We start from the raw sequence: 12946 nt of genomic DNA, 5'->3' as shown, positions 1-12946 counted from the left end.
CTAGCGGCTCACTCTGCTCCCCTAGCTGCCAGCCAAGCGTCTGGTGTCCCATTCAAATATTTGCCCCTCATTAATGTACTCATGAATCTGGCAGTGGAGGGAGTCTGTGAATCTTGGACGACCTTGCTGATTCATCGTCCAGTGCCAGTACCTTTTGTTTGTTCTGGTTTCCATGGACACAGCGTCAGGTAAGGATTGACCGGGGCACCGGTTCTGTAACTCTATATGGAAAGTGTGTGTTCGGCTGCCAATGAGGGGACACAGCCAAAATCCTGCTAAATAAATGCAGCTGGCAAAAAATTGGATAGGGACTGACAGCAGACGCTCTGGCAGGAAGCTGAGGGGTAGTAGAGCTAGCCGCTAGAACCAGTTAGCTTGAAAGCTGAAACCCAGGGCCCTGGGCTATAATTGAAAGCAATGGGACCACCAGTAGTAGAATAAAGTGAAGAAAACAGGCTGGGAGGACTTCTGATGGATGTAAAGTAATGCTAATGCGGTACAATGGAATATCTTTTAGATTTATTGATGTAGATTCTAATGGAAGTCTGGTGTATATCTCCATCAAAATCAAATCCCTCAGCGAGAAGAATAATAAACAGATTCCAAGTCAAAAACGGTATGCCACTCAACCAGAAGCCTGTAGCATCTCATGGACAACACACTACCATTGGAACAGAGTAATATTGTCGCATCTCAACAAATAACCCATGAGAACAATCCCTCCGATTATGAAGCTTATTTTGTCATACACATTCACAGCCACAACTCCCATATGGGGGCAGGGTAGTGCAGTGAGGAAGATGTGACCCTTTGCTGATCCTTCATATTATCTGAACTCCCTGTAAGCTTTGGAGAGAAGAGTCAGCGAAACGACTCAACCGCAGGTGGGGCGCTTTATTTCCCCCGTCCAGAATTTAGAAACCCATCATTGAATCTTCCCTGAGGGAGTGTGCGTGTGTAATCCTAGAAATATATGTATCGGTGTTACTTCTCTGAACTGTGAAAAATACTCACCACAAACTATGGGCAGAAGCAGGGCCCATAAGATGGGCAGAACCAGAGCCCATACGACGTGCAGTCCACGCAGAGACAGCATACCCTGCATAGCCTGCATTCTGACCTGGGGAAAGAGAGACACAGAGAATATAACACGATGTATCCTCTCCAATATATTGGATTCTTATTGCAGTGGCTGGTATGAGTTAGCATTTCATTTAATGTGAAGGTTTGCTAAAAAAAATGTTTGGTAAAAGATCTCACAGATTAGTTCTGTTTTACATGATTATGTGAGCTAATATATGTTTAACGGGTTGCAGATGAAAAGCAGGCTTTCGCAAGATAACAACCTTCCAATATTGCTATTTTTTTAATTAATAATTCTAATTTGTTATTTTATAATTGCCCACTAACGGCATAACGGCATAGGGAAAATCAACGGCTAGGTTGCAAAGAAAAATCAACTGATATTCCTTTGAGGTTTATGAAAAATGAATATAAAGATATATATATTAACACAGTTAATTAAAGAGTGAAACCAGCAGTGAAAAAAGCCAGTAGGCTATGAATCACTCATTAATGTTATTAAGAGAGCTCCACATTTGACACTTCTGCAGCACTTTGGTTTGTCAGTTTGCTGGTGTAGCGCCGTGGATGGTACAAAAGCTTTGTTTCTATGAGGCCGTGTGCTACCATAGGAGGGGCAGGGTGTGAGGGGGTGGTGGACAGCTGGGTTGGGGTTGGGGTGAAGGGGGTTGCATTCTGGTACCGGTGATACCGGACACAGATAGCCGGTGTCAGTTACATCCAAACCGGTCTCGGTGACTCTGTCTCAAAGGCAAAGTCAAGGACGTAAACACTGACCTCACAGCAAATCATTCTGCCACAGCGGGGAGCCCTATCTCTGGGGACAGAGCGATGATGGTGGGGGTGTTCTACCAGTACATACGGTTCACAGACTGCACATAATACGAACGACACGATGATTGCTGGTACAAAGACCCCATTCAGAAGCACTATAGAACCATGGGGTAAAAAAAAATAAGCACACGCGCCCTGCTACTATGGTTACGAGGGTTAGCAAGGCAAACGCGATGGTACTGTGTGTTCTTTACCATGGTTGACTTCAATTGGAAATGTAAATAACTGTACGTGTGAGCATAAAAGAGGTTGAGTGGCTGATTCGCTATCGAGCAGACTCTGTTGGACAGATTGTGAGGACTGCCTCGTGTGTACACACGGTGAACCTGTCAAATACCTCCCGGCCATCCTTCCTTTACTTACACATCGTCTCCCCCCACCCCCCCCCCCCCCCCACCGCCCGCCCCCCCCCATGTTCATTATTCATACCTTTAGCCTGGCAGCCGTTGTGACATAATAAAAAATAAACATCTGTGAATAGTTCCCCTTTTATTCATCTGTCTCCTCCAGCTGTGGTGACCTTTCCCGGGTCCCTCCTACCCGCCTGTCCTTTCTTTGACTGGTTCTGGGGCCCAGCAGTAGTCTGCATGCCGCTGCCGGTGGCCCCTGTGCAGCTGCACACAGCTCTGGCCGTCGTCCCGGCGGACCTCAGGAGGCTGTCTGTTAATTGTATCGCTCACACGTCCACTCACGCTGCTCTCGCAGGGCTTCAGGATGTTTCTCCCCGCGTGTGTGTGTGTCCTCATGTGTGTGTGTGTGTGTGCATGTGTGCTGTCATGTTTGTGAGTGTGTGTGTGTTCTTGTGTGTGTGTGTGTGTGTGTGTGTGTGTTATCATCTTTGTGCGTAGGTGTGGGTGTGTGTGTTGTTGCACGTGCATGTGTGTTGTTGCATGGGTGCATGTTGTCGTGTGTGTGTGTGCATGTGTGTTGTTGCATGGGTGCATGTTGTCGTGTGTGTGCGCATGCATGTGTGCATGTGTGTGTGTGTGTGTGTGTGTGTGTGTGAATAGGCCTTGAAAAGTAGACATGCAGTGAATGTCCTTTTAAATGTACAACTCTCTCACACTGGGAGACACACGCCTACATAAATCCTATGCTAACATTTTGAAAGAAGTAGATGCACTTTCTCACATTCTGGTGCATTTGACCATGTTTTTCGATTTTAAATGATCTCCTTTCACTGTTTTTCCTGGGAACCAGCATGGTCTGCAAGAACCGACTACTATTATGTTCTGGTGTAAGACACAGATGACTGACACTGACAACTGTTTTGGCACTTTATTCTCTATTTAATGAGAGCAAAATATGAGGATTTCTGGGAGTGCATTAGAAAAGAATGAGGCAACTTTGAGGCAATATAGCCCATCATGCATCAACAAATCTTGAGCAAGTTATGAGGAAACATAAAATGTGTACCTAGGCTACTCAGAGCCTGAATTAGAATCAACCTTAGAATTCAGTGCCCGGCAGAACATAAACCTATAACTCAATACAACTGCAAAACCAAGTAAAATGCTAGGATTTTGGTGAAATAAACTCAAAAGTCCTTATGTCCATCTCGTCTGTGGAACGGTCAATGTTGGAGACCAGTCTAGGCTCGAAGGTGGGTTTATATTGATGTGGGTATTCCCCCTACTGATAAAGTGGAACGGATTTCATTGTGAAGCAATGGAAAGAACGCTGGACTAGGAGACCAGTCATGCGCTGATATTTTTGATGGCAAATGTGGGGGGGTCCAAACTACTTATTTTTCAAGGTGAGGGGGATGTGACCCCCCCCCCCCCAATTATGTTGCGGTGACGCCTATGCTCAGCTCTGCCACCGCAACCCTCACCCATTTCTGCTTTTTTGTGCCATTTAGATTCTTTTGTGTGGATGGTCAATACAACGTTATCTCCTCCTCTATTTTCAGACACGTTTCAAAGCTGTTCGATAAAGTAATCCTGCCAACTCAAACTGAGTGACCTTATTGTGATGTGTGTGTGTGTGTGTGTGTGTCTGTGTGTGTGTGTGTGTGCGTATGTGTGTATGTGTGTGTGTGTGTGTGTATTTTTAGTCTTCTTTACACTGTTTTCTTAACAGGTTACCATAGAGATAGTCAAGCCCAACACACACCGGCGCAGAAGCGGTGAGTCAAAAAGAATGCTCCCATTATTTCCGTCGTACTAGCCCACACCGGCTGCAGCGTGACGCCCCGCTATTCTTCACGCCACTGTCCTATTCCCTAGCGGCGCCGCGCGTGAAAAAGCTGTTTTGTACATCCCAGCTTGACACATGGTCCTGTACATGTGGAGATTGTTGCAGCTGAATAATTCCACAATGCAAAAAGAATGCGCAATGACAGTAAATAAAGTGACCAAACCGTAATCAAAGTTGCCCGACAGTACATAAGTAACTATGAATTAATGTGACAATCATCGTAAGCACAAACAGAGGATCATGGGCATCAGGGCCATATACTGTATGTAGTCATAAAACAACTGGTATAACGTAATGGTAGCCTATACCGACTGTGTTTGTTGATCTGCTGCTTTCAAAACGTAACCACAACGGTGCTTCAGCGCGACGCTTCCTATTGGTCGCTAGAGGCGGCATTTGACGCACGGAAACTGCGCACCGCGACGCACCGGTGACGGTGTGTGGCCGGGTTCAGACAGACAGACAAATCTATATCCATAGATAAAAGGATACAGAGAGGAGATTGAGCGACAGACGGCACGACACGTAGGGACTCATGCTTCAGAGTTATGCTTCATTTACATTTACAATTCAATTCAGCGCTTGGATGTGAGAAAACACAAGACACTTTGGATGTCTTTCGATCTTTTCAAGGAGTCATAGATTTAAGGAAATGCAAGTGAGATAACGTGGACCCAGGATGTTCAATTATTAAGCTGAATCACATATGGAGCGAGGTACATTCAGCCAAGCATCATGTGTTTCTCTAAGGTACTACACCCTATGAGTACACCCATATGACACCAAAATGAGCAGGGACATCATGGGGTTGACAGGGCGTGACGGTGATATGTTGCCGTTGACGTTGAGAGCTGATCTGTGGGGCAGAACGGAGGGTGCTTGCGTGGACATATGCAGCGAGGGAGGGTGATCCGCTAGCCAGAAGCCTGGGAGCCAAGGTGTGTGAGTCTAGCTCATCATCGGAGAGTGATTCTCAGTTAAAAAGTGTAATACAGTATGCATGTGTAGCGATCAGTGAAGAAGAACGAGTGGTCCTGAAAACGTAGTAAGAGAACATAGTGTACAATACGATATGGTAATGAAAGATATGGTTGTTCCTCCACACATTTCATCCTGGTTCCAATAAATAATTTACATTCTTGCTGGTTGAATGGTGTTGGCACCTGCAGCGGACAATGTGATGTTCAAGGATGTTGGTCTTGGCGATGGTAAGGCCTTCAACGTTAAGCTGAAGTAGCGCTAACGCAAGCTCTGCGGTCTGTGGACGTTGTAAAGACATTGGTTTCGCTTGGGAGCATGCAACCTTGCAACTACTCTTAGCTACTTGTAGGGGAGGCCACGTAGAGGCTGTCTTCTTCTCCTCTCAGATCAGAAATGCCCTAAAATTGACATACATGTCTGGAGACGGGACATTAATATAAATAATAATAATGAAATAAAAATATACGTAAACATATGGCCATAAGACACACCAGCTGTCACATGCTACCCTATTTCTCTACAGCTTCTTCGTTCTGCTCAATTCTTTGTCCACCTTTTTTCTTCAGAGCAACACAGCGAGATGGCTCACAAACTAGTGAGCCATCTCGCTGTGTTGCTCTGAGACAGATTTGTCCGGTTGCTAGTCGGTTCTTTCTTCCTTCCTCTCCTCAGTCCATTTGGTCTTTTCATGCCATGCATTATTAACAAGGCTCATCAATCATTAGTGCTGCTCCATCATACAGCATTCAGGGAGGTGTGAACACACACACACACACACACACACACACACACACACACACACACACACACAAACAAGCAGATGGTTGAAAACACGCACATAACCACACACACGCACACACGAGCCCGCACACACACACACACACACACACACACACACACACACACACACAAACAACAACCAAAATCTCATGGGTGGAGTTGCTTTTGACAGTGCCCTGTATAAAACTCCCTGAGTGACAAATGAGGGTTCCCTTCAAGTGACTGTTTGTGTTTTTGTTGTTGTTTTTTATTCAAGAAGCTTCATTGTTGAGCTTTCATCAAATGAACTCAGAAGAGAAGTTTCAAAGTGCCTATGACGTAGTGTCTTGTAGTGCCTACTAGAAGTCTAATTTGTGTCGCTCTCTATAGCGCATCGTAGGAGGATTTCTGCCAGAGTTAGGGAAGTGAACAGATGAAAAACAACACTCACACTGAAATGTGTGAGTCAACAACAAAAAATGCAACGAGAAACCAGAAGAATGGTGAGGAGGGAATCACAGTCTCTGGAACTCAACTAAGAAACCTACTGTGAGACGGAGCACCAACTAGAACTGGTAAATTGGTAAAAAAAAAATAAAGAATATGAATATAGAATATGCCAATCAGCGAGTGAATAAATCAGTGGCAGATGGTCAAAGAAATAGAGGAACAGCGTACATAGACAAGAAAGAGAGAGTGAGGAAGTTTGAATATTGGATATAATAACTATTAGAGAAAATCTAACATTTGACTGTTAAGTGCACTGACTTCAAGCAGTGCTCAAATTGTTGCAGTGCCTCATTTTTCCCATATTGCTTTATATTAACTGATTGAACAACCCCCTATGTGCGCCTCCTAGGTGCTTTGTCGTGGGCACTATGTGATGCGCTGCGTTGCATTTCCCATAATGTGTGCGCGGTGGGTTGCCTCTGAGCATGCTGAACGTTGAACGGAAGCTGGGAACTGCACAGCCAAAATGAAAATGGTGTATTTCTACCCGTACAAAACGCACACAGGAAACACCCAAGGACACCCAGGAAAGCACCCAGGAAACGCTCGACGAAAGACCCACGCACATTCACTCTGCACATTAAAGTAGACACTTGCATCAAAGTTTCTTTGCCGCTCGACACAACCCCCGGTAATTAAAGCAATATCCGTTCATAATAAAAGACTGGTGTAATTATAGTGGAATAATTGTAATGTTATGTTTGCCCAAACAACGTGTCTGTGTTTTCATTAGAATGTGAGCAGAGTTTATTTTCAGACATCTTTTTGTACTCTACTCACCAAGCCAGGTGTTATCGACGTACTGTATGTGTGAGTACAGGTTTGAGTGAGAGATGGGGGGGGGGGGGGGGGGGGTCAAGGGGAGGGAGAGGGCATGGAGTGAAAGAGAGACCGAAGACCGAAGATAATGAAGGTTAGTGGCCGTGTGTGATCCGGCTCCGGCAGTGCCACACATCCCCTTACACTTCTATCCATCAAGCAAGAACATGTGGCAGACATTGGTGACGCAGAACGGGGTACACGCCGCAGGGCTGCCCAGAACCATACAGAACACCATTACTTACAGCTCAGTCTCCGCTCCCCATTTGAAACTACACACAATTGCCCACCACAGGCACGGCGGTAGCGGGGGGGGCGAGCGAGAGAGATAGAGCGAGCGAGAGAGCAAGAGAGAGAGAGAACAAGAGAGCAACAAGAGAGAGAGAGAGAGAGATTATCGCCCATTACTCTGATCAAGGCACATTGTTTTTGCTCTCTTTAGTGAGTCAGAGAAGTATAGTCGAGGAGATGGGGGAAAAAATAGAATGAATGGTTAAGATGGAATCAGCAATTAGAGTAGGGAATAAAGAGAGGGGAGGAGGCGGAGGAGACGGGGCAAGGGACTGGGAGGGAGGACGGCAGGGAGCGAGAGATTCTCTTCAGAAATAGTAGGGAGCTTTTCCTCTGCAGGGAGGGAGGGTGGCCTGGCTGGCCATTTCCAAACGTCTGAGCCTTCTCATTTGCCCGGCTGCAAAGCCACTTCACAGCGTGGCAAATGTTAAACTTGTTCTGGGCACATCAAGTTCTCCCTGGCTGCCGCCCGGTCACCGCTCAGCATGTAAATGTGGCGGGCCTGGAGAGCACTGGGGAGGTGGTTTCACAGACTCACTCCCTGCCTCAACAGTTGAATTCAAAAGAGCAACGAGGCATGAGGGCTCGCAGCACAGGTGCAGGTGCAGTTAATGCATGTAAAACACACACGTTAAAAGCATGGCGAATGAGGAAGCATGAGGAATACATGCACTCTATTTAAATACGGCTGCTTCCGATGTTTTACATGGCGCAGACGTTTTCACTTTATATGGAATATATTTGCACCATATGATATCCCCCCACCCCTTAACACCTTCTAACATCCTTTGATTTGATGATATAAATCAAGACCATACAATGTTCACGTCGTCACAGTCTCGGGGCAGCGGTGTAAATGAGCTTCATTTGTCCCAACGCCAGAGAGCCCAAGGAGGACGGTGGAACCATCCATCACGCCGTCTGAAGCCTCTGTGAGTTCAACTACACCCCCGCTCTATCAGAAGGACAAATATGGCTCCCCAACCAAAAATAGCAAATGAAAAATTATCTGGAACTTTTTTCTCACCGGCATTTCTCTTCCCCTTTGTCTCAACCCTCTCTTTCTTGTTCTCGGCCTCTATACCTCTGACTGTGAATTGTTCCTTATCAGACGTACGCGCACACACACACACACACACACACACAAACACACACATCGTGTCCTGCCACCGCAGTAGACAGGGCTAATGGCCAGAGAGATGAGCACAGTCGGTCGTTTATGGAACTTGTCTAATCCTCTCGTCTCTCCTTTCTTCCCTGGCTAGGGGAACAGAGTGATGAGGACATTGAAGGACAAAGGAGAGAGCGAGGGAGAGAGAGAGAGAGAGAGAGAGAGAGAGGGAGTGTGAGAGAGAATATATTGCAGTGATGACTATATGACTGAGAAATGGACAGAACCGGCCAATGTGTGTTTTCTGTGTTAGTGGTTCATTGGACCATTTTTTTTGGGCTGGCTCTTATCAGTGAGGGTTGGAAGAATAATGAAGACGTCCTCTCTCTCTCTCTCTCTCTCTCTCTCTCTCTCTCTCATCCTATAACCATGTTAACCCTTCTATCCTCTTTTTCCCTTCCCTCCCCTCTTCTTTCCCTCTCCTCTACTCACCTCGCTTTTCCTCTCCCCTTCTCTCCACCCCCCACCCCCCCCCCCCTTCTCCTGCCCTCCCCTCCTCATCTCTTCCCCCCTCTTCCCTTCTCTCCTCTCCTTCACTCCTATCTCCCCCTCTCCTCTCCTCTCCCCTGGCCTCCCGGTGTGTTTGCTCTGTCAATGGGAGCACTTTCAACCGTAGGCGATATTTCTCAGATGTACAATTGAAATTCTGTCCATACGTTTGCCACCACTTACCTGTGGGAGCGTTATAGCCCACACATGGCAAACACGCACACACACATGCTAGCACTTACGCACGCACACACACACACACACACACACACATGCATGCACACACACACACACACACACGCATACACACACACACACACACACACACACACACACATGCCTGCACAGATGCACTCACACACAGCGGGGGGCAGACAGACAGACTGACAGATGGTTTGTTCATTTATTGGTTCGTTGACAGTTTGTGCACATTGCTGGCTCTGATCTGCCACCAGAGAGCGTCCAATGAGGATCCTGGAAGACAGGGGACCCATGTCAGACAATCGCTGCACACTCAAACAGCTGTTCATTAAACACTCGGCTCACTTGAAAACACCCCGCTCCTCCTGGGCGGGCCGTAGTGGGACCAGCCGATGCTTGCGCTGCTTTCAAGGCAGACAGTGAGGGACACAAGCTTGAAGAATAGCCGGTGGCGCTCGCAAAAGGAATAATAAACAGTTTGTAGAACCCTTGTGCATTGGGAAATAGACTTATTTTATGCGTGGTGTGCAGCGGTGGTGTTTAAAAAGACCTGCGCTCAGTGACAGACTTGTTGGGAAGTGGGAGGACTTTTATCAGACAACAAACGTTGTGTCCCTTCTTCTCAACACGTTCGAGGGTTTTTCAACGCCCTATTAAAGGTGCTGTAGGTAAGATTGAGGCGCTATTGAGTCTGATTTGGGCCGTATGCCATAGCCACCCGTCAGCTATTAGAGTGAAATGCGTCAGAATATCCGTTTTGAGTTGACTGTGCCTGTCTCTGTTTGAGCCTGCTTGGATTTTAGGCCGCTCCTGGCTAATTTCTGTTAAATTGCACACGTATAAGTTGTACACGTATGCGTATATATAATGAGACAGATTTTATGGAAGGTATTTTCTGTTTGAACCGCCGTAGGAATTAAACATGTATGAAGAACACTGGCTGGCGGATCATATCTGGCTCATTCATCTAATCATCAATCAATCCAATCCAATCAATGATTATAATAAAGCTGACCAGCGACAACAAGAACAAAAGTGTTCTCAACATTTACACAGGACTGAAAGAGTCCTATAACCAAAGTGACAGGAGCACAGGAGAAAGGAGAAGGAGAGATGGATGGAGGATGGAGGATGGAGATAGGCAAAGAACCAGAGTGACTGAAAGAAAGATAAGATGTGTGTGTTGACAATGCATCAGCTCCCTGAGAACCGATGACATGCAGTCTAAACAACTGAGGCAGAGATTATGTGTCTGAGCGGGGGAGGATGGAGACTGGTGAATCCGTGGGGGGGGGGAGGGGGAGCGGGGGAAGAATGAAGAAGAACGACAGATAAAACAATAAAAAGCGAAAGCGAAAATCGCTTGGCACAAGGGAGGATGTAGGCAGGGTGTGTGTGCGGTGGTAACGGTGGTGCGGTGGTGGTGCATGAGTAGAAATTGAAACATTTCAGAGCAGGCCAGAGTTCTGACAAGAGATACGGTGAAAATGGGAATAAAATTACAAATAGTGTATGTATGTGTGTGTGCACACACATAGGGGTGGTGGTGGTGGTGGGGTTGGGGTTGGTGCAGTTGGAATGAGAAAGAGACACACTTCGATAACTGTGATGGGGACAAACAATGGAATGAGAATGGCAGGGCTGGACAAGAAATCTGAAGCAGGGAGCAAATAGAGACATGTGGTGAGGAACGGTTTCAGTGCATTCTGCACTAAACCAGGTATCGAGGCCTGCTCAGGATTCATGAATGCCTGTATAGAGAGCTAGCTCCGTAAAGGTGGATTTATACTCCTCCGTAAAGTGCCGTACGTAGACACGGAGAGCCCTCTCCGTCGACGGAGAGCCTGTCGGAGACCCTCTCCGTAGCTCTACGTGCGCATCCAATATTTTTTAACTCGCCGTCGAGGCAATGGAGATGGACGGAGACGGCAAGGGCTGTGATTGGTCCTCTAACAAAATCATTTCCGGAATCACTTTTCCCGGTTTGACTTTGCACCTTATTTACTTTGTACATTGTTTACTTTGCACATTAAGGACTAATAAAACACCAAATAATATTTGAAAAGCTTTGGAAGTTTATTTTCAACACCATTTACATAGTAGAAAGCATGTAAGATTGATCGGGCGGTGAATTGCACTGCGTATCCGATGTCCCGACGGAGAAATGCGAATGCACCAGGGGTCTCGTTACAGAGTCGGATTACGAATACGGAGTAGTATACTTTCACCTTAACGGGGGAAGGACAATAAGACGAAGCCAGCCCTTACACGACGACACAAGGACACATGAAGGAAAATACGCGGTGTAAATGGATAGAGAACACCATGTTTCTACCAAGGAGAGGGGGTGCAGGTTCATCACAGGTTCATCTCCCCCCCCTCTCTCTCTCTCTCTCTCTCTCTCGCTCGCTCTCTGCTGTCACTCTCAACTCCCACAACCAAGCAGTCATAACAGTTCCACATTTAGTCACTTAGCAAGACTACATTTAGCCCGAGCTTGCTGCTTTCGAGAGAAGTACTAATGGAGGCCACGGCGCCTCTGAGCTTATCCGTGTTAAGGACACCCCGAGTGGCAGAAAGGCCGGCGGAAAGATACGGAGTCGACCTGAACCGAGGCTTGACCCGCGGGCCCCTGGATTAAAGGTATTGCGATGATGCTGTAGTCAGTCGACCCAACCGGGCATGAGGCGGTTCAGGGCTCAAAGAACAGGAGCAGCTTGTTTTGGTCCCCAAGGTTTGGAAAGAACAGGATATTAACACAGCGCGCCGGCTGTCCGAGACACGCCGCACTGTAAAGGAAATAGAAAACTACTCACTAGCGTATTAAAAAGCCTCAGCTGAGCCTCCCTTAATGCCATTACGAACCTCCGGTCTGCTTGTGAAGGTCTAAACACCGGTCTGCCAGACCTGCCGTCCCAGTGGTTATTGGTTTGTGCGGCCCCTTCCAGTGTTGCCTTCTCACCCGGGCCAGAGTGAGACTCTGGTGGTTTAAAGTGGAGTGAGCACACAATCCCACAGGGATATTGATTACCAGACACACTCTAATTTGGCGGAACGGGGATTGATGAGCCTCTGCTTCGGTCCACAGCCCCCCTCTTTACTTATTTATTTTGGTGGATGCTGCCCAGACCTCTGGGCCTGCTATCTGCCTGACAGTACAGGCCAGCTCTGGGGGGCTATCAGCGCCAAACACCACCGCACCAAACACAACAGAACCTGGGGAGCTGTGTGAGAGGCAGAGAGGCAGAGAGAGGCAGAGAGGCAGAGAGGCAGAGAGAGAGAGATAGAATGAGAGAGAGAGAGAGAGAGAGAGAGAGAGAGGCAGAGAGGCAGAGAGAGAGATAGAATGAGAGAATGAGAGAGAGAGAGAGAGAGGCAGAGAGGCAGAGAGTGAAAGAGAGGCAGAGAGAGAGATAGAGGCAGAGAGAGATAGAGGCAGAGAGGCAGAGAGAGAGAGCGAACGAGAGCGAGGCGGAGGGAGAGAGAGAGAGGGAGAGAGGGTAGAGAGAATGTATTTGCCTTACAGAAAAATAAGAGAGAGGGGAAGAGGGTATGATTGACTTAAAGAAGAAGAGGGAGCGGGAGAAAAAGAGAGAGAAAAATAAAGAG

At 47.1% G+C, this 12946-nt stretch overlaps 1 protein-coding gene across 1 annotated transcript in view; it reads right to left on the bottom strand.

Annotated features, from left to right (window-relative positions):
* Positions 1–12946, bottom strand: part of ncanb (neurocan b) — a gene marked incomplete at both ends in the record, with an annotated part of 106130 nt that overhangs the window by 64391 nt on the left and 28793 nt on the right. Inside the window, one exon of the mRNA XM_084473505.1 lies at positions 1015–1120. Within this exon, the coding sequence (XP_084329631.1) occupies positions 1015–1120 (106 nt within the window). The remainder of the gene's footprint in view (positions 1–1014; positions 1121–12946) is intronic.

This window comes from Micromesistius poutassou (genome assembly GCF_964030765.1).
Source record: "Micromesistius poutassou genome assembly, chromosome: 9".
NCBI lineage: Eukaryota > Metazoa > Chordata > Actinopteri > Gadiformes > Gadidae > Micromesistius > Micromesistius poutassou.
This window is presented reverse-complemented; position numbering and strand designations above follow the sequence as displayed.